The 26,683-nt window shown below is 38.4% G+C and overlaps 1 protein-coding gene across 8 annotated transcripts in view; it reads left to right on the forward strand.

The window, feature by feature from the left end:
• Positions 1-26,683, forward strand: part of PATJ (PATJ crumbs cell polarity complex component) — a 371,435-nt gene that overhangs the window by 126,969 nt on the left and 217,783 nt on the right. For 7 of the 8 annotated variants that reach the window (XM_045064632.1, XM_045064627.1, XM_045064628.1 and 4 more), the window contains 4 exons: positions 12,874-12,945; positions 14,419-14,596; positions 20,456-20,566; positions 24,585-24,662. In XM_045064632.1, coding sequence (XP_044920567.1) covers positions 12,874-12,945; positions 14,419-14,596; positions 20,456-20,566; positions 24,585-24,662 — 439 coding nt within the window. The remainder of the gene's footprint in view (positions 1-12,873; positions 12,946-14,418; positions 14,597-20,455; positions 20,567-24,584; positions 24,663-26,683) is intronic. The other variant, XM_045064630.1, reaches the window with a different exon arrangement.

Below are 26,683 nucleotides of genomic sequence, written 5' to 3' on the forward strand. Positions count from 1 at the left end.
ATAATTCTTCATAGTTGTCTTTTATAATTCTTTATATTTCTGTGGAATCAGTTGTAACATCTCTTTCATTTCTGATTTTATTTTGAGTCCTCTCTCTTTTTTCCTTGCTAAGTCTAGCTAAAGGTTTGCCAATATCGTTTATTTTTCAGAGAATCAGCTTATGATTTCATTGATCTTTTCTACTGTCATCTTATTATGTCATGTTATGTTATGTTACATTATGTTACGTTACATTAGGTTAGGTTAGGTTGCATTACGTTACGTTACATTGCATTATGTTGTGTTTTCCAAAGTGAGAGAGCGCACAAGCAGGGGGAGCAGTAGGCAGATGTAGAAGGAGAGGGAAAAGCATGTTCCTCTCTGAGCAGAGAGTTTAATGTGGGGCTCGATCCCAGATCCTGGGATCATGACCTGAGCTGAAAGCAGAGGCTTAACCAGCTGAGCCACCCAGGCACCCCTCTACTGTCATGTTAGTCTCTATTTCATTTATTTCTGCTATACTCTTTATTATTTTCTTCCTTCTACAAGTTTTGGGCTTTATGGGTTTTTCTAGTTCCTTGCTGTGTAAAGTTGTGTTGTTTGAGACTTGTTTCTTAAGGTAGGCATTTATTACCATGAGCTTTCCTCTTAAATTGCTTTTGCTGCATCATATAAAGTTTGGTATATTTTATTTACATTTTTGCTTATCTCAAGATTTTTTAAAATTTCTATTTGCATTTCTTCTTTGACCCATTGGTTGTTCAGTAGCATTTTGTTTAAATGCCACATATTTGTGAACTTGTTAGTATTTTTCTTGTAATTATTTTCTTGTTTTATACCATTGCAGCTAGAAGAGATGCTTTGTTTAATTTCAGTCATCTTAAATTGATTAAGACTTATTTTGTGGCCTAATATATGATCTGTCTTAGAAAATATTCCATGTGCACCTGAAGAATAGATATTCTCTTACTTTTGGATGGTGTAGTCTATATGTCTGTTAAATCCATCTGGTCTAACATGTCATTTAAGGCTGATATTTCCTTACTAATTTTCTGTCTAGGTAATCTATCCATTGATATAAGTGGGGAATTAAAGTACCCTACTATTATTGTATTGTACTATTTCTCCCTTTAGGTCTGTTAATATTTCCTTATTAATATTTAAGTATTCCTATGGACTGATTCCTTTATCATGATCTAATACCCTTCTTTGTCTGTTATTCTTTGTTTTAAAGTTTATGTTGTTTGATATAAGTATGGCTGCTCCAGCTCTCTTTTGGTTTCCATTTGCATGGAATATCTTTTCCCATCCTTTCACTTTCAGTCTATGTGTGCCCTTTTATCTGAAGTGAGTCTCTTGTAGGCAGCAAGTAGATGGATCTTGTTTTTTAATACATTCAACCGCTCTGTGTCTTTGGTTATAGATTTTAGTCCATTTATATTAAAAGTAATTATTGACATATGTTTTTATTGCCATTTTGCTAATTGTTCTCTGTTTTTGTAGTTGAGCTTTTCTCTGTTCCTTTCTTCTCTGACTTTCTTGCTGTGTTGTTTGATGACTTTCTTCAGTGGTGTGCTTATGTTCTTTTATCTTTTGTGTATTTGCTATTGGTTTTCGTTTGTGGTTACCATGAGACTTATGTATAACAACTTACATCTATAATAGTCTACTTTAAGTTGATGATACCTTACATTTGATCCCATTCTAAAGCTCAACAGTTTTACTCACCACCCCATACCATGTTTTGGTTTTGATGTCACATTTCACATCTTTTTATCTTGTGTATCCCTTAACTAATTATTGTAATCATGGTTATTTTCACTGTTTTTTTTTTTTAACCCTTACACTAGCTTTTAAAATAATCCACGACCTTTACTATGTATTTACTTCTCCAGTGACATTTCTTCTCTCACATGTGTTCTCTTTACTAATTAGCATCTTTCTTTTCAGCTTAAAAAACCTTTCTTGTAAGGCCATTTTAGTGGTGATGTACTAATTTAACTTTTGTTTGCCTGAAAAATTCTTTATCTCTCCTTCAATTCTGAATCATAATTTTGCCACTTAGCGTATTTTTGATTTGACATTTTTTTTCTTTTAGCACTTTGAATATATCTTGCCATTTCCTCGTGACCTATAATGTTTGTGCTCAGATATCTGCTGATATTTTTTTTTAAGATTTTTTTAAGGTTTATTTATTTATTCATTTATTCATCTTTCCTGTCTTTAAGATTTGGCATTTTTTAAAAGATTTTATTTATTTATTTGACACAGAGAGAGAAAGAACACAAGTAGGCAGAGAGGCAGGCAGAGAGAGAGGTGAAGCCAGCTCCCTGCCAAGCAGAGATCCCGATGCAGGGCTCGATCTTAGGACCCTGAGATCATGACCTTAGCCAAAGGCAGAGGCTTAACCAACTGAGCCACCCAGTTGCCCCTCACTTTTGGCATTTTAATTCTAATGTGTCTTGGTGTGAATCTCTTTGGCTTCATCTTGTTTGGAACGCTGGGTTTACTGGAGCAGAATGACTGTTTCATTCCCCAAGTTAGGGAAGTTTTAGCCATTATTTCCTAATAAGATTTCTGCTTTTTCTGTCTCTCTTCTTCTGGGAGCCCTATAAAAAGTCAGTGTTAATTTGTTTGATGTCTTATAAATCCCTTTAGCTATTTTCACTTTTTTTAATTCATTTTTCCTTTTGCTTCTTTGATTGGGTGAGATCTTTGTCTTTGAGTTGCCTGATTTGATTCATCTAGTGATCTATTGAAGTCCTCTAGTGTATTTTTCAGTTCAGTTATTGCATTTGTCAGCTCTGTGACTTCTGTTTGGTACTTTCTCATATTTTCCATGTCTTTGTTGAAGTTTTAACTGTTTTCATCCATTCTTTTTTTTTTTTTCAAATTCATTGATCATCTTTATATCCATAACTTTGGACTCTTTATCAGATAAATTGCTTATCTCCATTTCATTAAGGTATTCTTCTGAGGTTATTTCTTGTTCTTTCATTTGGAACATTCCTCTCTTTCTTCATGTTGCTTGACTTTCTGTGCTGGTTGTTACACAGTTGATGAAACTGCCACCTCTCCCATTCTCAAAGAATGGCCTCGTGTAGATGAAAATTTTCATTCAGCCCTTGCCGCAGCTCTTGTGTCCCAAATCTCTGTGCTTGTCTGAGCAGCCTATTGTATTTTTCCTTTCTTTTTTTCTTTTTTCAAAAGATTTCATTTATTTATTGACAGAGAAAGAGAGAGGGGTAGTGAGAGAGGGAACACAAGCAGGGGGAGTGAGAGAGGCAAAAGCAGGCTTCCTGCTGAGGAGGGAGCCCATGTGATACAGGGCTTGATCCCCCTCGATCCCAGCATCCTGGGGTAATGACCTGAGCTGAAGGCAGATGCTTATGACTGAGCCAACCAGGCGCTCCAGCGTATTGTATTTTTAATGGCTCCTGGTAGTTGAGGAAGTACCAATACCTGTCAGTGTCCAGAAAGGGGAGATTCAGGTTGATTGAAAGCCAGACCCTCAGGCAGTAGCTTTAGAAGCATGCAAATATGTATAACCCTGAGGGGCCACATGTGTAAGCCCCACTGGCCACAAGACAGGAAATCTAGAGGTGTGCATTGGGTGGCAATCACAAAACTTGGGACTCCTTGTGAGGAGATAGCAGTGAGCTAGAGCAAAGCAGGAGAATGCCAGGTGGTGTTCACAGCCCACGCTCCTTCTGAGCAGCACAGTAGGTTGCCAAATGTGTGCCACACCTAAAATCTGCCCCTCTGTCTGAAGCTCCAGAATAAGCAAAGTGACCTTTTTCACAGGAAGGCAGGGGTATGTGCCACAGTCTGCTGTCTTTGAATTGCCCTGGTGGTCACAGCCTGCCAAAAATCATCTTCAGATTGCCATAGTCCTGTGGGATCCAGGAATGCAAGACCCTTCATTCACCAGAGCCAGGCAGTCATGGGCTGTACCCTGGGTGTCAGCTGCAAAAACTGGGTACCAGACTCGTGGAAAGCTCTCCTCCAGGAGCCAGTGGCACTCCTGGAGTGTGGCAGAGGGTGAGCCCAATGAGAGCACTTGCCCTTCCGAGGTCTCTGGAAAGGATCAGTGAGCCTCAAGATGCATGCTTATTTAGAACCCTATCTCTCAGGCCCTATCTCTCTAGTGATTAACAGGCTCTTTCATGAAAAGACCAAGCTCCTGGGTCTGTTGCCTCTTGCTCTGCTCCAGGGGTGGTAGCTGCTTGAAGAACTCTTTGTCCATTGGTTACACTTTAGTGGGACTCATGAGTGTAAGACTCATTGGCCCCAAGAATCAGGCAGTGGAGAGGTGTCCCCTCTACAGCAGTCACAAATATTGGGGCACCAGATTAGGGGTGTGAGCTCCTTTTGGGTGAAACTGATTTTTACAATCCTGTGTGATCTGGAACATGAGCTCCTCTGGCTTCTAGAGTCAGGTGATCGAGAGAACTGGTAGTAAGAGGTCAGATGCTCCTTGGAAGTGGAGATCTCTGGGAAGGGGCCTCTGGGCAAGCGGGGTGTGGTAACTCTGGAGGAAATCCAAGTGATTTTTTTCCAGGTATCCTTCTTTCCTTTTTTTTTTTGGTTAAGATTTTTATTTATTTATTTGTCAGAGAGAGAGCATACACAAGCAGAGGAAGAAGCAGACTCCCCACTGAGCGGGGAGCCTAATGCAGGACTAGATCCCAGGACCCTGGGGTCATGACTTGAGCTAAAGGTAGCCACTTAACTGACTGAGTCACTCAGGTGTCTCTCCTTCTTCCTTATAAGTCAGCATGAGGTTCTGTCTTCAGAATCTACCTCTCTTCAGTCTTTTTTCTAACTTATCTCCATCATCAGCTTCTGCCAAAAGACATAAATGGGTGCCCATAATGGGGAATATGCACATTTCTCAGGATAATAGCAGATCTGTAGTATAGATATATGATAGGTACTGTTCAAATATTTCATGTTATCTGTAGCTACATGACCCTAAGAAGGTTTCCCTGGTGTCTGTATTTCCTCACTTACAGAGTGGGTGTTATTTGAGTTAAGGAAGTGTGCATGTCAAGAACTTCATATAATGCCTTGAGCAGTGCTTAATGAAAGGTTGGCAATGATACTAGATGACAGGGATAGACTTATGGGCTCAGAGGTTTCTAGGACCGTGTTCTTTGTTGCTGAGTTTATTAAAACGTGGAAGGAGGTTGTAGTTCGTGTGTGTGTGTGTGTGTGTGTGTGTGTGTAATGAATAGGATCAACTCATAGTAAAGAAAATAAGGTGCCAGAGTGTAAAGCCTGGGAGGATGAATTTGAGATGAAAGACTTGTATTTAAAATAGAAAAAAATCATGATATAGGCATAGTAGTATGCAAATGAAAATAAATATATAGGTATACTAGTATGCAAATGAAAATAAACATTTTGTTATGAATAAGACAGGCGAACTAGGAGGTAGGTTGTCATAGTTGGGGAAAGGATTAAATGAGTTAATGTTAAATTTTGAGTCTGAATATAGTGCCTGGCATTTAATGCCTTTGAAGGCAGTGGTGGGTATTTAATAGATGCACCTTTGAGGTAAACTGCCAAATATTATGTGTAGATTCAGAACGTTAGTAGGAGGCTGAGGATTAGGGGAGAATAAATATGTACATTTGAGCAAAGATTACCCTGGAATGTTTGAGTTGATTTCTAGTATAATGCTGTTGGAGCTGTTGCCTACTCTGCAGGCAAAGACAAATGTGAAAAATTAGGACAAGAGATACATAGAGCATTACACTAATGTGTTTGAAAATATAAGTAGGTCTTTTATTTACTAATTCATGCTCTACAGGAGGCAAAATGAGAAGTAAATGTGATGTAAGAAAGCAACTTACCCATTATGGCTTGAGTTTTTTTTTCCTTTCCTTTTTCTTTAAAGATTTTATTTATTAATTTGACAGAGAGAGACATCAAGAGAAGGAATACAAGCAGGGGGAGTGGGAGAGGGAGAAGCAGGCTTCCCTCTGAGCTGGGAGCCTGGCACTGGGCTGGATCCCAGGACCTTGGGATCATGACCTGAGCTGAAGACAGACGCTAACAACTGAGCCACCCAGGTGCCCCTTGAGTTTTTGTTTCTTAACAAAACTCTTAAACACAATTTTACATATTTATATAAAATGCACACATTTTAAGGAACACATTTTTAAGTGTTTAATTTTTATAAACTCCTGTTATCCACAGCCTGATTAAGATATTATGTTCATCATTCCTTTGGCAGTATCCTGCCCCGGGCGTCTACTAATATGACTTCTAACACCATAAAGTATTTCTCCTGTTCTAGAACTCATGCAAATGTTACCATATAGTAGGTACTTTTCTGTGTCTGACTTCTTTCCTTCAGCACAGTCTGTGTCCTTCTAAACTTTAATGTAAGGGAATGCCTAATTATGTATACTGGTGTTGGACAACACTAGTCCCTGTTGTCCCTATTCCCTGTGGTGTGTCCTGCAAAATTACTGTATAGGATCTGTATTTAAAAAGAAAAAAGATGGGGCACCTGGGTGGCTTAGTTGTTCAGCGTCTACCTTCAGCTCAGGTCATGATATTGGGGTCTGGGATAGAGCCCTGCATCGGGCTCTCCTGCTCAGTGGGAAGCCTGCCTTCCCTTCTACCAATCCCCCTGCTCATGTTACCTCTTGCTGTTTCTCTGTCAAATAAATAAATAAAATCTCTTTTAAAAATTAAAAAAAATTTTTTTAAATGAGGAAAAAGAAATCTAGAGATAGTTTAGTCACAACCAAAACTCATACTGCTTGCATCATTTAGAAAAGTGCTGAGTTTACTTGAGTCTCATTTTGGCTCAGTACTTAGTATTTAGAAATTTTATATGAAAAAAGGTATATTGGAAAGAAGAGGTCTGATTCATCTCATTTTTTTTATGATGCTGAAAATTTGATGTGCAAAGATATGTATCATGATCAAATCTTACATTAATACCCATTTGTTCATTAATGGGGTGGTCCACCTTTCCTCCCAGTTATGTAAAAAATGGTAACTTCGGGGGCACCTGGGTGGCTTAGGTGGTTGGAGCCTCTGCCTTCTGCTCGGGTCATGATCACAGAGTCCTGGGATCGAGCCCCACGTCGAGCTCTCTGCTTAGTGGGGAGCTTGCTTCCCTGCCGCTCCCCACCCCTGCCTGCCTCTCTGCCTACTTGTGATTTCTGTCTGTCAAATAAATAAAATCTTTTTTAAAAAATGGTAACTTTGGCACTGTTTCTATTGGGTGGTTAATTCTCTGGGGGAAAATTGGTTTTAACACTCTGGATAACAGGGGCGCCTGGGTGGCTCAGTGGGTTTAAGCCTCTGCCTTCCACTCAGGTCGTGATATCAGGGTCCTGGGATCCAACCCTGCATTGGGCTTGCTGCTCAGTGGGGAGCCTGCTTCCCCCTCTCTCTCTGCCTGCCTCTCTGCCTACTTGTGATCTCTCTCACTCTGTCAAATAAATAAATAAAATCTTTAAAAAAATATATGCATACCCAGCATTTCATCGAGGCATTTATTACATTCTAGGAATTAAAAAAAAAAAAAAAAAACCAAAACAATAAAAAACCCTCTGGATAACAGTGTGAGAAGTAAATTTATTTTAACATGAGATTCTAACTGATTGAACTATCGACCATATTTAATCAGTGTAAATTATAAAATTTAGGTCTGAAATCCTTTGCTAAAGTTTTAAATATGTTTGTGTAAATTTAGATCTTACTGTGTGCAGTAAAAATACTTTACTTTCTCAGTTAAATTTTGAGTTAAAATGTTGCATTCATACCCAACTTTTCTATCAACATGGACTGAACTGGAGGAAATTATGCTGAATGAAGTGAGTCAAGCAGAGAGAGTCCATTATCATATGGTTTCACTTACTTGTGGAGCATAAGGAATAACATGGAGGACATTAGGAGAAGGAAAGGAAAAGTGAATTGGGGGAAATTGGAGGAGGAGACGAACCATGAGAGACTGTGGACTCAGAGACAAACTGAGGGTTTTGGAGAATAGGGTGTGGGGGGTTGGGTGAGCCTGGTGGTGGGTATTAAGGAGGACACATGTTACATGGAGCACTGGATATGGTGCATAAACAATGAATGTTGGAACACTGAAAAAATAAAGTAAAATGTAAAAAATAAGTAATTTCAAAAAATCAAAAATAACTAAATAAATAAATAGTTGCATTCATGCATGTAAGGTGACCACATTAGTTTGTATAGTTGCTCATCTCCTAGGATGGTATTTCCCAAACAAATCACACTATCTGGATAAACTTTTGAAAGATATTTTTGTTTGTTTCTTTGTTTTTTATTTTTATTTTTATTTTCTTTGTTTGTTTTATTGTTGTTGTTTAAAGATTCTGTTTTTAAGTCATCTCCACAACCAACATGGGGCTTGAACTCGCAGCCCTGAGATCAAAATTCTCTTGCTACCCTGTCTAAGCCAGCCAGGTACCCCTAAGCTTTTGCAAGTTTTCTCTCTCTCTAGGTATGAAATAATCTGAATAAAATACGGGTAAACTTCCTAAAGAAATATAGTATGCTTTGAAAAAATCAGGGAGTTTCTTCCAACAGAATAATCCTTTTGTTACAATATCAAAACTAAAATTTCGCATCTTCTAGACAGTATTTTCTTTCTCCCTTTAGTTGTATGTGAAAGCCAGCTGTTCTGAAAATTTTTGATTTTCCTTTTTAAAAAAAGATTTTATTTATTTATTTGACAGATAGAGATCACAGATAGACAGAGAGGCAGGCGGGGGTAGGGGGACCAGGCTCCCTGTTAAGCTGAGCACCTGATATGGGGCTCCATCCCAGGACCCGGAGATCATGACCTGAGCCGGAGGCAGAGGCTTAACTCACTGAGCCACCCAGGCGCCCTGGTTTTCCTTTTTTTAAATGGAGAAACTAACAGTCCATACTAATGTTAAAACATGGTTTCCATTTTATTTTAGGTTTCTAAAAATTGAATAATAGTAGCATACATGTTCAGTAGTAAAAATAGCTATGTGGGTTTTTTTTTTTTTCTTTCTTAATGCCTCTTCTGAACTATTTTACTCACACTTTTGATGCCAAATGTGTGATTTTTTTCCCCCTCTGCCCAACTACTGATTCTCTGGACAGTAACTAGTATCTTAAAATTCGATTCCATTCTGACACTAGCTACTCAAGAGTTAGTGCTGATCGCACAGGCTAAGGGCTTAGTGCCACAAGACTGTCCTGACTTCAGATGCCCGTCATAAGTCCCATGTTGCCAGCAGTACTTCTGACCAATCAGCTACGAATTGGGAGTTCCCATGATCCCTTTCTCAGGTTTGATGATTTGCTAGATGGCTCACAGAACTTAGGAAAGTGCTTTACTTCCTCTTACTGGTTTATTATGAAAGATACAACTGAGAAATAGCCAAATGGAGGAGATGCATAGGGCAAGGTATGGAGGGGAGGGGGCTGTGGAGGAGGCACAGAGCTTCCATGCCTTTCCTGAGTGCAGCCCCCTCCCAGCCAGTACATCAATACCTTGATGTATATGACAACCTGAAAGTTGTCATCAACAACTTTGTTGTTGAGCCCTGTGATAGGGGTTTTTATGGAAGTTCCATTACATGAGCATGATTGATTTCGCCATTGGCCATTGGTGATTGAACTCCATCTCTAGCTCCTCTCTTCTTCCCAGGGGAGGGTGGGACTAACCGTGCTACCTAATCATACAGTTGTTTTTCTGGCCACCGGACCCCATCCTGAGGCTAAGTATGGTCTCACCAAATGTTACCTTATTAGCATAATAAACTCAAGTATGGTTGAAAAGGGTTTGTTAAAAATAACAAAAGATGATCCTATCACCTCTGTCACTTGAGAAATTTAAGGGTTTTAGAAGCTCAGTATCTGGAACCAGGGACAGAAACCCAGTGTTTACTTCTTATTGTCACACCTACTATGATTTGAGATATAGGACAGTAGAAAATGGAAAGGAGGAGGGTTTCAGTGTTGGTTTGATTTCAGGTTTTTAATTATAGACTTCAATTAATACTTATCTAAAGGGGAATTCTAAAATATAGCAGAGTGGGCTGCCTGGGTGGTTCAGTCGATTAAGCGGCTGCTTCTTGGTTTTGTGGGATTGAGCCCCACACGCTCAGTGTGGAGTATGCTTGAGGGTTCTCTCCCCCTCTCTTTCTACCCCACCTTGGACTCGTGTGTGCTCTCTTTCTCTTTAAAATTAAAAAAAAAAATCTAAAAATAAAAATAAAAAAATATAACAGTATGAAGATATTCCCTGCAGTAATGTCCATATTCCAAAAAACAGGATATAATGTCAGTGTATCATATTCGAGACAGCAGATAAATTACGTCAATAGCATGGGCTATTAAGATGCTCTTAATTAAAAAATGATTATAATACTTGGGGAAAATTTTGATACAAATTCAAATAAAATTATAAAGGAAATGAACATTAAGCCTCAGTTAAATGCCAGTCATATATCATTTAATCCTTACTATTACACAGGGTAATCAAATACGAAAGTTTCTGCTATTAACAACCATCCGAGAAACACATATGCACATATGCACATGTGCAAAGAATAACGTAATGTGATGAAATGAAAACTTTGCTTAAGTTGGTAGAACCATGGGTATCATTTAGGGATTGCATTCCGCTACTTATAAACAAACACCCACTTGATTTCACTTAACCAAACAGGGCCTTAATTTTTTTCTTGGAAAAACCCCTGAAGAAGGTGATCTGTCAGGGTCTTAAACACCTTCTTCCTTTCTGCTCTGCTGCTCTTAATGTATTGCTTTAGTCATTGTCTCTTCATGATTTTAAAATGGATCCTTCACCACCAGTGGCCTCTCTGCCTTCTTGGCAAGAAGAAAGGAAAGGTCCTACAAAAGGCTCCTCTCCATTTAATGAGTTTTTCTGGAAATCTCTAGGGACTTTTACTTTGATTTCAGAACGGTAGCACCCAGTTACCATTAGCTGACAGGAAGTTCAGAAAATCTATTTCTTTAAAGCTGGGCATAGTGCCACCTGCAATAAAAGAGAGATTATGTTGGTGAGGAGGGAAGGAGAGGACATCAGATAAGTAATTGGCAAGTATCAGCCAAGCTCTTTTTCCTTGAATATTGTGATGTTCTTAATTATAAAAAATACCCTGGGGGCGCCTGGGTGGCTCAGTGGGTTAAGCTGCTGCCTTCAGCTCAGGTCATGATCCCAGGGTCCTAGGATGGAGCCCCGCATCGGGCTCTCTGCTCAGCCAGGAGCCTGCTTCCTCCTCTCTCTCTGCCTGCTTGTGATCTCTCTCTGTCAAACAAATAAATAAAATCTTAAAAAAAAAAACAAACCCTGGCTGAGGCAAGAAAACCATATGGTAGTGGATGAGATGTTAATGACCCTAATGATCCCAACTCCTTTTTTTTTTTTTTTTTAAAGATTTTATTTATTTATTTGAGAGAGAAAAAGAGAGCAAGCACGAGGGGCAGAAGGAGAGAGGGAGAAACAGACTCTCTACACGGGTCTTGTCCAACACAGGGCTTGATCCTAGGACCCTGACTAACATCATGACCCGAGCCGAAGGCAGATGCTTAACTGACTGAGCCACCCAGGAGCCCCATGATCCCAGTTTCTTAACTGATTTTTAGATTGTCTAGATCGCTTCAGTTTTCTCTTTCTCACTCAGCCATAAACCATTGTATCCTAGAAAGTCTGTATGTAGAAGCAAGTAGGTGGAGTTTTGTTACTTTTTATGGAACTTGTTTGAGAGTTCAGAGAAAAATGCAGCATAGAAACTGAGTGTTGCAACAAAGATCGGATACTGTGAAGAGGTTGTATAGGAGCCTTCTGTGAGTCTCAGTTCCTCATGTGAAAAGTATAGTAGATGACCTGCAGTACTTCTAGGTCATGAAGTTTATTTAAGCATAAAACACATTAAAAGTTATTTGGTTGGTTTGTCAGAGAGAAGGGTCTGGGTCTGGGTCTGGGATGGGAGGTGGTGTTTCCCCAGTCTGCAAACAGTATCCTGAGTGGCCAAGCTGCTGTGGCAAGGTGGAGGGTGTTTGTGAAGTGAAATGGAATAGGTATTGCCTGCATTTTTGTGTGGAGTAATACAGTTTACACTATCAGACCTATCATGTCATGTGGTGGTCCAGAGTTACACACCCATTTCATGGTGCAGGTTAGACTGGCGCTTAGGACTCCTGACTCCTCCTCCAGATAAAGTATGATAATGTATTTATGCTGTGTGATAGCATTACCATTGTAGCTTTTCTGTAATTCAACATTTTATGTTGTGATTGCCACACTATAACTTGCTGCGTGAAAGTGTGGTGGTAGCTGGGAGGATCGAATGAGATCTAATGTACGTCAGTCTGTCTGCAAACTGCGGAGTGATGGATAATGACACAAAGCATTCATGATACAAAGGACAAGGGAATTATTTAGGGCCAAGGTGACATCTAGAAAGAGGGATTGTGCTTACCAGCTGTTGAGCCATTTCAGCTACTGATGTTGGTTTATGCTGGAGTGTTCTCTTTGCTCAACCAGTACCAAGTTTTAAGGAATATGTTTCCTAATATTTATATATTGATAGAGAAATAAATGTGAAATTGTACAAAGCAAACACAGATTTTTAGAAAATAGCATCTGGAGTATCACCAATAAAAGTGTTGATAATAGTTATGATTTCCTGGTGGTAGGGGATATTTATTGAGTTGAACATTAAAGCAGTGTTCCAGTTGATGTATGTATTTTATTGATGTAAATATTTTAAAAGCTTAAAAATCGAGACCTATTTAACTACATATAGATTGTTTAATTTCAAAAACTTTGTAGAAACCTTTAATACAACACCGTGTTTTACAAGTTCTGTGTGTATTTTTTCCTTTCTCTCCCCTCAGTGAGTTACCTGAGAGAGAAGAAGGTGAAGGAGAAGAAACGCCAAACTTTAGCCACTGGGGTCCACCAAGGATGTATGTTGATGACGATACTGGTTTTCTCAGTAGGAGAACACAATCAAGTTGTTGCTCTGTAATTTTATAGTGTCATTGGGACATGCACTGATGGAGAAATTGCCATCATTCACATGGAGGCTGGCCTGAATTTTAGTTTCATTTTGTCTCATGTAGAGATTTTCAGCAGAGCAAAATGACTATAATCTACATTACATGGAAAGTTTTTTTTTGTTGTTGTTGTTGTTGTTTTTTAAAGATTTTATTTACATATTTGACAGAGAGACTCTGATCACAAGTAGGCAGAGAGGCAGGCAGAGAAAGAAAGGAGGAAGCAGGCTCCCTGCTGTGCAGATAGCCCGTTGCAGGACTCGATCGGGAACCCTGAGATCATGACCTGAGCCGAAAGCAGAGGCTTAAATTAAAACCACTGATCCACCCAGGGGCCCCTACATGGAGAGTTTTTATCATACTTTTTCAGAAAAAGTAATTGACAAATGTCCATGTATGATAGTAACCATCACTATTGCATCACTGCCTTAAAATGCAATAAAACGTCTTCCTTTTTTTTTTTTTTTTTTAAATACCCAGCAACCGTAGTTGAGGCTTCTGGTGTGTACTCATTTATCTCTAGCCTCCTCCTCTTGTGTCCGCGCAAGTCTGTGCCTTGCTTGAGCTAACAGAATAGGAAAGTCTTCGTCTAGCTGTTCTTCCTATTCTTCATGTGTTACTAATCCCACAGGACCCACATGATCTTTTCTCTTCTTGCATTTCCAAGTTTTGTCTTAAAGACTCGTAGGAGCTGTTTTCTGAACTACTTTTTTTAAAATTTCAGTTAATCATTGGCCACATCTGTGCCATTTGAGCAAAATTCATAACCATTTGAAGGGCAAGTTTTATTCCATACTTTATTTTTAAAAGTGATGTGGAGATAGGAGGAAAAAGAGAATCTGCCATCTTTCAGAGCAAAATCTGTCCCTAGCTTCAAGAACCACAGGTGAAACCTGCTGACTGGAAAAAGCCGCTTGGGCAGCAAGACTTTTGGTGATAAATTTATTTTATTGCGAAAGTTTGTGCTTTTTGCCAAAATGATACATGCGACTTTTTTTTTTTTTCTCCCCATCCATTTGTTATTTCCTTCATCCGTTCTTTGCTGATGTTATGGATATGGATTAAAAGAACTAATTACAGAAAATAGATAGATAGATAGATAGATAGATAGATGGGAACATTAAGGCCTAGCCAAATCTCCGAATATTAAGAGGTGTATTTATTGTTTTAGAAATCTTTTTCCAAATTCATACTTTCATATGTGCCATGAATTATTGATAATATCCTATAATTTTGGAATTGGCTACAGTTTTGATAACATTTGTAAAAATATATTCATAGAAAATATGAGTCACAGGGATATGGTCCAAATCGAACACTTACAGTGATAGTCCAGCAAATTATATTAGATTACTCATAAGTGAATTTATTTTCTTTTTACAGTGTTGAGATATTTCGAGAACCCAATGTGTCTCTTGGTATTAGTATTGTTGGTGGACAAACTGTTATAAAACGCCTGAAGAATGGAGAGGAACTGAAAGGTATATTTATCAAACAAGTTTTAGAAGACAGTCCAGCGGGAAAAACAAATGCTCTTAAAACAGGAGATAAAATACTCGAGGTAAATGCTGTTAAAAATCTGTTTGTCTTTGAAACCTACTCTAAGACAGTGATCATTTAACCAGAGTCCTTCCTTCATTTTTCGGGGTCTATGTGGATATAATTGGTGTATTTGCTTCTGGTGCCCTAGTTTGTATGTTGTTCGTATAACTTTATGAGATTCTAAAGTTGGGGTGGCAGCATACATCATATACAAAGGATCAGCTGACCAAAAGTTTAATAGAATGAGGCTGCCTGTGAGCCTTGTGCTTCTCCCACAGCATTTAAGAAATGCTAATTTTTTTCCATCATTTAAAAAATATCTCATATTCTTCTTTTAAACTGAGGTATAGTTGACACGCGATGTTACATTAACTTGCAGTCATACTAGGTATACAGCATAGTGATTCGACAATTCAGTATGTTACCCAGTGCCCCAGGGCTCCCAGTGCTCGCTGCAAGTGTGGTTAGCGTCTGTTACCATCAACATTGTTAAAATATTACTAACTACATTCTCTATAACAAGCTGTACATTTACAACGATGTGTCAGTAGGATAGCCATGCTCATCCTCCCAGACTCCATTGGAGGAAGGGGTGAATCCATTGTTCACGTGTGGTGGGCCTTGCAGAGCAGAGTTTAGGGCACATCAAGGCACTGACAATGTTGAAGTCTGAGTCTCCTGCATTTCTTGGCACTGGCTTTATTGGATGACATCGTATTAAATATCTTCAGCCCCAGAATCTGTGGGTTCTTGATACGTGCTTTATGACACTAAGCTTCAGCTGTGGTGTTTTAGTTCTGGTAGAAAGAAAAGAGCTCTGGAGGTCACAGGTTGAAATCTTGATTGTCCTGTTTATTTTGTGTCTGTTCTTGGACATATTATTAGACCCACCTTATTCTCAGTTTCGAAATAGAATGGAAATGAGAATTTAAAAACCCAGAGCATCACTCTGAGAATTAAAGCAAAGAACTGTGTAAAAGTTCTCTATATACAGATACTAGGTTATATTCGTGTTTTTGAAATCAAAAAGATTTCAGACACACGGGGATATTGCAATGAAGAAAATGAACAAAATTCCTACTCTTAGGGGATTTCCGTGGTAGTGGGAAAGATAGATAATATGTAAGTAGTTTGTGGAGTGCTAGATTATAGCAGATAGCAGAAAGATGAGGAAGGAAGGGCGGTGGAGGTGGTGATGACAACTGATAGATTGGTTATGGAAGGGAGAGTGAGCAAGAGAGTGGGGAGAGAAAAAGTTTAAGAGCTAATGTGAAGCCACCTCTCAGGGACTTGGAAGGTTGCCTTCTCTGAACACAGTGAGAGTCCATTAGAGAATTACAAGTGCATACATATTTTAAAAGGATTACTCTGGCTTCTGGGGCAGGTGCGGTTTCCTTTATTTAGAATTTGCATGGCACATTGTTTTTTTCATCCCTTCACTTTCACCCTTATGATTTTGTTTTAGGTGTATGTTTTGTAAGCAGCCTATAACTGAATTTTGCTCTATTTAAATCTACCTTGATAATCTTCATCTAATAAATAAGTGAAACTGATTCTTTTTTTTATTACTGATATATTTGAACTTAATTTTTAAATATACATTTTGTGTTTTCTTTGGTCTTTTTCTTCTCTTTAACTTTCTATTGTGAAACAGAATCATAGGAAATTGTAAGGAAATGCGTAAGGAAGTCCCAGGTACACTTACCTCCCTCAGCCTCTACCAGTGTTAATGTGTGACACAGCTGTAGTACAATAACAAAACTGAAATACTGATATTGGCACAATTCACAGACCTTATTTCGATTTCACCAGTAATACATGAGCTCATGTATAACTGTGTATGTTTTTGTAGCTCTCCACCATTTCATCCCCTGTGTAGCCTTGCATAACCACCCCACAGTCAAAGAAACGCCACTAGATCACCACAAGATTCCCCTGTGTCCTCCCCTGCAGCCTCTTCCCCTAACATACCCAACTTCTGGCAACCCCCATACCCAACTTCTGGCAACCACTAACCTGTTTCTCCATGGCTGTAATTATGTTATCACATAACACAGTTGTCACATAAGTGGAATTATATATTCTGCATCTTTTTGAGATTGGTCTTTTTAACTCAGCATAATCTCACTGAAGTTCATTTAATTTGTTGTATCCATCAATAGTTCATTCCCTTTTATTGTGACTGAATAATATTCCATGGTGTGGAAGAGGTACTAGAGTTTAACCTTTCGCTCACTGGAAGACAATAGGTTGGGGTACCTGGGTAATGGCTATTGGTTTGGCTCAGGTCATGATCTCAGGGTTTAAGGTCACCCTACATTGGGCTCCACACTCAGCAGGGAGTCTGCTTGGGACTTTCTCTTTCCTGTGCCTCTGTCCCTCCACTGTGTGCACCAGCTCTCTCTGTCTCAAATAAATCAATCTCTATCTATAAATAAATAATCCTGTGCCCCTGTCTCCCCACTGCATCTGCTTGCATGCGTGCTCTCTCTCTCATAAATAAATCTTAAATCTACATAAATAAGGTGTAATATTTAATATAACATATATTTAAGAAAGATATGGGTCGTTTCCAGCTCTTGGCTATTATGACTAAAACTTCTATAACTTCTGTGAACATTGGTATACAAGTTTTTAAGTGAAGATAAGCCTTCATTTGGTCTGAAGTAAATGCCGCAAAATGCAATTACTGGTTGTATGGTAAGTCCATTTTTAGTTTTGAAGGAAACTATTTTCCAGAGTGGCTGTACTATTTTACATTCCCACAGCAACATGTGAGTGATCCGGTTTCTCCACATTATTACCAACATTTGGTGTCATTATTTTTCAGACATTCTCCTAGGTAGATAGTGATATCTTGTTTTGAGTTTCCCTAATGGCTAATGATAAAAGAACTTTTCATGCCATCTGTACATGTCCTCTTTAGTGAAATGTTGGTGCATGTCTTTTGCCTATTTTCTGATTGTAATGTTGATTGTTTTATCTTTTTATTTTTTTTTTTAAAGATTTTATTTATTTATTTGACAGAGAGGAATCACAAGTAGATGGAGAGGCAGGCAGAGAGAGAGAGAGGGAAGCAGGCTCCCTGCTGAGCAGAGAGCCCGATGCGGGACTCGATCCCAGGACCCTGAGATCATGACCTGAGCCGAAGGCAGCGGCTTAACCCACTGAGCCACCCAGGCGCCCCGTTTTATCTTTTTAAATTACATGTTTTCCCCCCTCACTTTTCTGTGCTGTGAGTTGAGTACAAAGTATTCTCTTACTAATCCATCACTCTTATATACTAGTAAGAAGCCACTGCTTTGTCCCAGATTTAATAATTTATTTAAACTCACAGCAGATTTGAAATGTTAACACTTTTTTATTTTGTCAACTGTGCTGAGTCATTTTGTTTACTTTTTTCCTGTGAAAAGCATCACTTAATTGTTTTGTTTTGTTTTTAAGATTTTTATTCATTTATTTGACAGAGAGAGATCACAAGTAGGCAGAGAGGCAGGCAGAGGGGGCGGGGGGGGGGAGCAGACTCCCCGCTGAGCAGAGAGCCCAACTCGGGGCTTGATCCCTGGACCCTGAGACCATGACCCGAGCCGAAGGCAGAGGCCCAACCCACTGAGCCACCCAGGCGCCCCATAAGTAAAGCTTAATAGTCATTTCTCTCTGCCTTGAAATAGCTGCATAAAAGAGCTCTAGGTCTTTATAAAGAAGAATTTGTTGACCTGGGAGGTTAGCAATTAATTTAACTTTAAGAAATGGGTCTTAATTGTGTGAACGGACACACTTCTGGGTTATACGTTTGAAGCTGAGAAAAATTTAAGATTATATTTCTGTGGTAGTATAGCAGAATTCCGTTTTTTTCTCCTAACTTCCCAACTTCAATGATTCCCATTTAACCTTGTAGAAATCCAGAATATGAAATGGTTCTTCTGTAGCTTCTACTTCTCTTACTGTTGAATGTTTTGGGGATTAGGTCATTCAGAAGAAGCTTCACGAGATTGTTGTGATAGCTTTTAAGTTTCAGTTAAAATTTTTTTCTTTATTGGTTTATAGTTATTCATATCCTTCCTGGGTTTATATGGAAAAAGAGGTTTCACAGAGCTTATTAAAATCTTCCAGTGGATGTCTGCTAGAATAAAAGGCCAAAGTTCTTGCCACAGCTGCCTCCCTGAACTCACCTCTTTGCACCCTCTCTCTTACACTGGGCTTTGCACTCCCCTGCTTTTAAATCCCTCTCCTGGGGCACCTGGGTGGCTCAGTGGGTTAAAGCCTCTGCCTTCTGCTCAGGTCATGGTCTCAGGGTCCTGGGATCCAGCCCTACATCGGGTTCTCTGCTCAGCGGGGAGCCTGCTTCCTCCTCTCTCTCTTTCTGTCTGCCTCTCTGCCTACTTGTGATCTCTGTCTGTCAAATAAATAAATAAACTCTTAAAAACAAAAACAAAAACAAGAAAACCCCTCTCCCACACCAGGCTCCTGTCTCCTACCTTCTGGCCCTTACCTCTGTGTCCCTCAGCTTGGGACATGCTTGCTTTTCTCCTCACCATGCTCTGATTCACTTACCGAACATTCCCATCACTTCCAGCTCCTTGGATCCCCTTTGCTTTTACTGAACTTGTCTACGGAAACCACATCCTAGTTAAATGCAACTTTTGGCTTATTTCCGGTCTCTAGCATGGCTGGAGAAAATAACCAGTGAGGCTATCTGGTCTCATTTTAAATTCATGAGCTCCTTCTCAAGAGAGTCTTTAGCTCTGCCTTTCAATCCTGTAAAATTTCCCTGGCTGTTTCACTCTCCTCCTTTCAGAGGTAACTCCTTCACACCTTCTAAACTGTCTTTCTCCCTCTTAACTCCTTTTATGACGCTTGTTTCTTATTTCATGGAGAAAATAGAGGCAGTCAAAAAGGAACTTCACCTTGCTCTAAAAAAGGAACTTCACCTTGCTCTCACCGTGTGCCAAAACTTTTTTCCTATCTGTATCTGTAACAACATAGGAACTATTTGTGCTTCTAACCAATCTCCCTAACTTATGCCACGGAAGTCATTCCCTTTTCACTGTTCAAGGATTCATGCATTTTCCCTCCACCACACCATGGTTACTGTAATACCTCCCAGCTTAAACATGAAAGCCAACTTTGATCCCACAGTCCTATCCACCTGCATCCCTGCTTGGTCTCCTGATGGCAAAGAAGTATTCACAGATCATCACTATCCACTGACCATAAGCCACCCCAACATTTACCCAGGCTTTGATACATTATCAATTTGAAAGACTGGTTCTGTTAAATATGATAAATACAAAATGCTCTTGGAGACTGTGGACATGTTTGCAAGTTAGGGTCTCTGAAATTTGTATGATAAGGAGTTATGTAGACTTACTCCAATTTACTGAACAGAGAACACTTTCAGTAAAAAGAACCTATGGATATTTTCGTAGTTCTTTTTTAAACATAATTTGAGAGATGTTCAACTACTCAATTAAGATAATGGACAATTTGCTTTAAATATTGTACTTCTCAATTTGAGAGAAGAGTCCAGACCACGCTCCCCTGTCCCTATTCAGAATTCTGTGCTGTGTTTACTGGCAGAGGTGACATCATCATAGCTCAGAAGCTACTTATGGTTCTGTCACTGACCGAGCTCCCTATTTTGCATAATTATGTTTTACCAGGGCTATTGTTATTAAGATACTTGTCTTACTCAATTTTCTTGAAGGTAAAATGTTATTTTCCTTAAACATGTTTTTAAACAAGCTTTTTATGGGTGATTTTTCCCCACTTTGGTCTAATTCATTAGATCATTAGATTCTGGTTGTTCTCATCACTAGATAATACATATGAACTCTAGAGCCTTTCTAATTGAAATAAAATCACTTCTGTGTTTTAGGTGTCTGGAGTAGATTTGCAGAATGCCTCTCACAGAGAAGCAGTTGAGGCCATTAAGAATGCAGGAAATCCCGTGGTATTCGTTGTTCAGAGCTTGTCATCCACTCCAAGAGTAAGCATTAGTTGGGATTTTTAAAAACTTTAAAAATACTCTCTCTGTATCTGTGGACCAAGCTTTTGCCTCCATGTATTTTTCCACATATTTTCATTTCGATCCTGCTATTACCTACAAAAAGCATTACTTCATAAAATTTTAGTTATTAACTTCACCTTCTCCTTTTTCTTCTTTGATTTTGGTCTTTTGGTCAACTTTGAGTCATTCCAGTCTGCCTTGGGACAAGTCACAGGCTATGGAGTTAGACCTGTTTTCCATTCCTTAATTCCCTGTTGACCAGCTTTGCTAACTTAGAGACAAGTTACTTGACTTTTCCGAGTCAGTTACTTTGTTTATAAAATACTTTGAACATAAAGGGGGTCAGATATGAAAACATCCTAGAGGTACCTCCATGCCCTGTGTAGTTATTAAAAGAGCATAAAAATGCAAATGTGGTGCATTGTTGTACATCCTGAATTCAAAACTAGCAGTAATTAATTTTAACACTTTTATCTGTAATAAATAATTCTTTCAGTATGGAATTAGAATTCTGTTACATAGATGTCAGTGGCAGGATTTGTACTTTATTTTGCAATATACAGCAGAAACATCACCCCTAAGCCCTGTGACTGGAAGAAAGGCTTATTTCTCTTTCTTATAGTGGAAAACAGCTGTTCGAAACATAGGTACTTCTGAACAGTAGAAAAACTGGGTATTTTTTTAAAATGCTTTTCAGTAAATGAGGTGGTGCTTTTCAACCTTTTATATGTCAAGGCATACAGAAAATATTTGTGTGGCAACCTGGGCAAACAGGTTTGGCTGCCCTGAGGGTGTGGGGGGGGTGGTATCAATACATTTTGATGTAACTTAGAACCTGCCTACACTTAGGGGCCTACAAGGTCACCCTCCCCAGGAGGGGCAGCTCTGCTGGGGTACACTGTGATGCAGTATGAACTTTCCCAGTCTTAGTGCTGTGTTTACACCGTCAAGACTCCCTGAGAATGGGGAACTGAATAATGTCTTCCTATTTTCATACAGTTTGAAATTTGGGGGGAATCCACTTTTTAATTCACTTTTTTTGGAAACCACCTTTTTGGAATCCACCTTTTCTTTCTTACAATATTGAGAAGGTAGTTGAGGCTGTCAATTTTTTTTCTGGAGACTGAGTTCCATAGGAAAATTGGCCAGGTTATTCCTTGCCAAATGGTACTTCCAAAGAAACAGTTTTAAATGAGAATTAGCTGGTGACTTGATACCTTTATGTGACCACTTATGACTGCCCTGCCAAAAAAATATTCAAAGCAAAAAAAGGTTATAAAGTCAACCAAAAAGGCCAAGCAAGCATTTAATCCAGCCTTTGCTGGTGAGTTGAGGTGGAAATTTTCACTCAGATGACACAAACAGCACAATTTCTATCACTGCTCAAAAAAAGAAAATCTTCTTAGGCGTCATGCCATGCTCAAGTCACTTATTCCCCATGCAGCACAAGAGACTGCCACATTGTGCATTTGGTTCATCAAGCATTGAGCTATCTCTGGTTCTAGGCAAGGGAGCACATTCAGGTGATGGACATGACTTGTTCCATTTTTTAACACAAAGTAATTCCTGTTGAATGAGGCGTTAAAAGGAATCGAGTTTCATATCGTTGCAAAATGGGGCTCTCGTGGGCTTATTTATTGTTGTGAGTAATAGTGGTCATCACAGAAATAGAAAGTAGAGCCAAATGCTTAATCATTTTTGACTACTTTACATTAACATTGAAATTTTCTGCAAAACCCCAAAAGAAGTCATTTTCTAACATTGGGACCATCAAGGAGGCCCTATGTCTAAAGTGCCCTGGTCACATGGAGATTGTCATTAACATCATCAATTGAGCAGTGGTGTTTATATTTGTACTTCTTAAAAAATTCTTTGTGTTATATTTTACTTTTTTTATATTTGCACTTTTAACAGATGCTTTTGGAGTTTCACCAACACATTACCTTTTTAAGCTTTTTCTCCTCAATTCCGCAGTAGTGTTTTTAGCATGCTAGAAAGAAACGTGTGTATCCACTTAGATTTATTTGGCAAGTGCTTGTTTGAGAGAAGAACTGATTTATACTACACTCCCCTATAGCAAGTTTTTATGCCAGGGCATTTATTTCCCACTTAATAACATAGGTACATTTCACATGCGTTTTTTCTACATTCCAAAACAAACCTGTTTGAAATTGGGATCATCCCTTCAGTTCATTAGATTTCTTATCCTATGTTGCCTTCTTTTCCCATGTATTCCATTTGTCCTTCCCTAATACCATGGTTTTGTAATGGCACCTAAACTTCTTTTATGTGTACACTTCCATACTAAACGTATAAAAATAAAATTTTCACTGTCACAAGAAATATGGCATCTTCTGCTTTTATTAAAGATGCAGTTTTTTTTGGTAAGCCTTTGGCCTTCCAAATTTGGCTAATGGTACATTTACAGAGATATATTTCTGTGCCGTTCAAAGAACAGTGTAAGCTTAGGAGTGGCAGCTGACGTTGTATCCCATCCCAGAGCTTCTGCTCTTCAGCTCCAGCCAGATTTTCCCATGGGAGAAGGTAGGTCCAGTGTGGACAGGTATTCTGACTTACCAGGGAGACTTACCAGATTCTTCAGGACAAGTAATACATGCCTGTAGATCAACCAGGTTTTGAACTTGGGCCTTTCATGTTAGTGTTTGAAAATGACTTCTTTTGAAGTCTTGCAGAAAGTCTCAAATTTAAAGCACTTGGATTATTGTTTGTATTAAATGGAGGAATAAACACTAAGCCCTAACAATGTCTGTTCACATATAAAACATTAAATATATGTGTCGTTACTATTTCCTTTCTATCTATGTCTATCTATCTATGTATCTATCTATCTATCTATCTTTAAGGAGGCTCCATGCCCAGTGTGGGGCTTGAACTCATGATCCTGAGATGACAATGTCCATGCTCTACCACCTGAGCCGGTCAGGTGCCTCTGTTGTTTCTTACTGAAATGAAACATTTCTGAGACTTTCTCATTTGTTCCAAAATTAGTTTATTTCTTTAGACTCCATATTAAAGGCAAAGAAAATTTAATCTTAAATTGCGTGTATAGAGAGAGGTATTTTTTGCTTTGCTTTGTTTTGTTTTTTAAATTACCCCAAGGCAGGCAGTTTCTTTACATTTCTGGGAAAGGAGATTTGTTTTTTCTTACAACCCTCATGTCTGTCATCAGATTCTATGCCAAGATTATTTGTGTTAGCTATTTGAGGAGCCCTTAAAAAAAAATCACTAAAAATTTTATATTTTCCCAAGATGTTTCATAGATTGTTTGGTAGAAAGAAATGAGTCAAAAAGTAATCTATGCTGTTGGCACCGTTGAGAATTAAAAGTATTTCTATGAAATGGAACTATTTTGCTCATGTATAAACATTTATTGAGTGCAACTATGTAATAGGTTTTTTCTGAGCACTATGTATAGTGATAAATCACTAAATTCCAGCTCTCATTGAGCTTTTATCCAGAGATGTAAATAGATCTGTGGTTTATCTTCATGCTAAAAGTACTAGTGTAATATTTATTGAGTGTACACAGTGTGCTAGATAATATACTTGATTTGGGATACAGTGATGAATAAGGTAAATCACATAAATGATGCCTCCTGTGTTCTAGGGAGGGGTTTATATATGTCACCCCTAAAACTGTTTTTGCAAAATGAGGTGTTTGGATGACAGTCAGTATTGAGACTTTCTTTTTCATCATCTTCACTTTCTGGATCTACACATATTGTGAGTTTGTGGTTCTTCGATGTTACACATACATACACACGCATGCATGCATACAATATTTTGGGTAATCCAGCCTGTAATATTTTTCAGATTGTATTGTTTGCCTTGAATTCTGCTTTTCATGTCTTTATTTTTTAGATGAAGTTAGTGACTTAGTTAAGTAAGATTTTAACTGTTTAAAAAATTAGGAAATTTAATGATTGTGACGTTTAAATGTTTTATTCCTTTTCCCTTCCTTTTGTGTGATATCATAGGTCCTTCCTAGTGTGCATAACAAGGCTAACAAAATCGCTAATAACCAGGACCAAAACACCGAAGAAAAAAAGGAAAAGGTAACGTGAACCTCTCAAGCCTTTTAAAAATGTTTTTTGGTTTAAAAAAAAAGATTTTGGTGTCTTTTTTCCTACCTGATCTGCAATTAATAAGAATGGTGTTTTGAGGGGTGCCTGGGTGGCTCAGTGGGTTAATAAGCCTCTGCCTTCGGCTCAGCTCATGATCTCAGGGTCCTGGGATCGAGCCCCACATCGGGCTCTCTGCTCAGCGGGGAGCCTGCTCCTCCCCCCCCCCCCCGCCCCGCCACCGCCCCTGCCTGCGTCTCTGCCTACTTGTGATCTCTCTGCGAAATAAATTTTAAAATCTTCAAAAAAAAAAATGGTGTTTTGACTAGTATCAGCGTAGAAGGACTGTGTTAAAAATGTTTCCTTCCTATGAGTCTAACTAGTTCTGGCCAGGATAAAAGCCAGAAACATAGGTGCAAAAATGTGATAAAGCACCATTCATCCCTTGTCATCTTTGTCTGTCTTTCCTGTTCCGTCGAGCTGGTTGTCTGTCTATTCCCAGAAAATGCATCTTCCTCTAGGGAATTTAGGGGACTTTGATCTTGCAGTTCTCTCAGCCTGGAAATCCATTTCCCACATTGCTCTTCCTTTTATCCTCCAAGGAGCAGCCCAGAGGTCATCTCCCCCGAGAAAACATTGCTTACCATCAATCAGAATTCGTCATCCATCCTTGTTTTCCTACCTCTGTTCCAGTAAAGTCCATCTAAAATTTATTTTAGGATATAGTATTAGGTAAGGATAGGTTTTTATTTTTCCCCATAAAGATAACTATCCTACTGTTTCAGAATAGGCCCTCCATTACCTACTGACTTGTATACAACCTGTCCTAGCTCAGGTTATCAGGGGGTCTGCTTCTGAGCTTTCTCTTTGTTCCCCATGTCTGTCCCAGCACAAATGCTACACTAACTCATTTATTAAAGCTTCGTACTAAATCTTGTTTTCTAGTAGAACAATTTCCTTTACATATTTCTTCTTCTTTAGAGGTGTGTTCCCTATTTGTACCCCTTTTCTTTTCTCTGAATTTTAGGACTAGCTTATCAAATTCCACAAAAAAAATCTGAGGATTTTGATGGGAGTCATATCATATCTATAGATTAATTTTTAAAGAAGTATATCTTTATGACATCTAACCCTTTTAATCATTGACATGGTATATCTTTCTATATATTAAATTCTTTTTTCTTTCAATTTTTACAATTTTCTTGAGAAAGATATTGTAAATCTTTGGTCTATTCGTAGATACTCTTTCATTTTGTATGGCTTTTAAGTATTTTAAACTGCGTTTTCTGTTGTTGCTAGTATGTAGACATAGAATTGATTTTTTTAATGTTTTTATTTGGTATTGTATAACATTATTGCCTTATTTTTTAATAAAAGAATCCAGTGCATAACACTGGGAAAACTGAAAGACTGAAACAAAATCACTCATAAACTCACCACCTAAATATAAACTTACTAAATATTTTAAATACTTTAGGTAGAGCTTTCTACTGTCTTTATGTCCTCCATAAATATATATAATTTTAATAAGAATATGAGTCCCAGATTCTAATACTATGTAGATTTTTGTTTCTGGATTTTCTGTATGGGTGATAATAATCATTCTGGATAAAGGCAGTTTTCATTTTCCCCTTTTTCCAATCTTATTATATCTACTAAAACCTCCATTGTGTAATAAAGAAGTAATAATAGCTATCATTTTTGTTTTTCCTCCTGAAATTTAAGAAATTGCTTTTAATATTTCGCCATTGAATATAATGTGTGCTGTAATTTTTTGTAGCTAATCCTTTAGGTTAAGGAAGTAACCCCTTTCATTCTTATTTTGCTAAGTATTTTTATTATGAATGGCATTGGGATTGAATTTTATCAGATGTATTATCTGCATTAACTGAAATAATTGTGTATTATACATTTTTTTCTCCTTGAATCCCTTAATGTGGTAAATTACATTAATAGATTTCATAATGTCAAACCATTCTTGAATTCTTGGATTAAACTTAATTTGATCATGATTT

The sequence above is a fragment of the Mustela putorius genome, unplaced genomic scaffold (genome assembly GCF_011764305.1).
Source record: "Mustela putorius furo isolate JIRA1106 unplaced genomic scaffold, ASM1176430v1.1 tig00003853_pilon_pilon_pilon, whole genome shotgun sequence".
Taxonomy (NCBI): domain Eukaryota; kingdom Metazoa; phylum Chordata; class Mammalia; order Carnivora; family Mustelidae; genus Mustela; species Mustela putorius.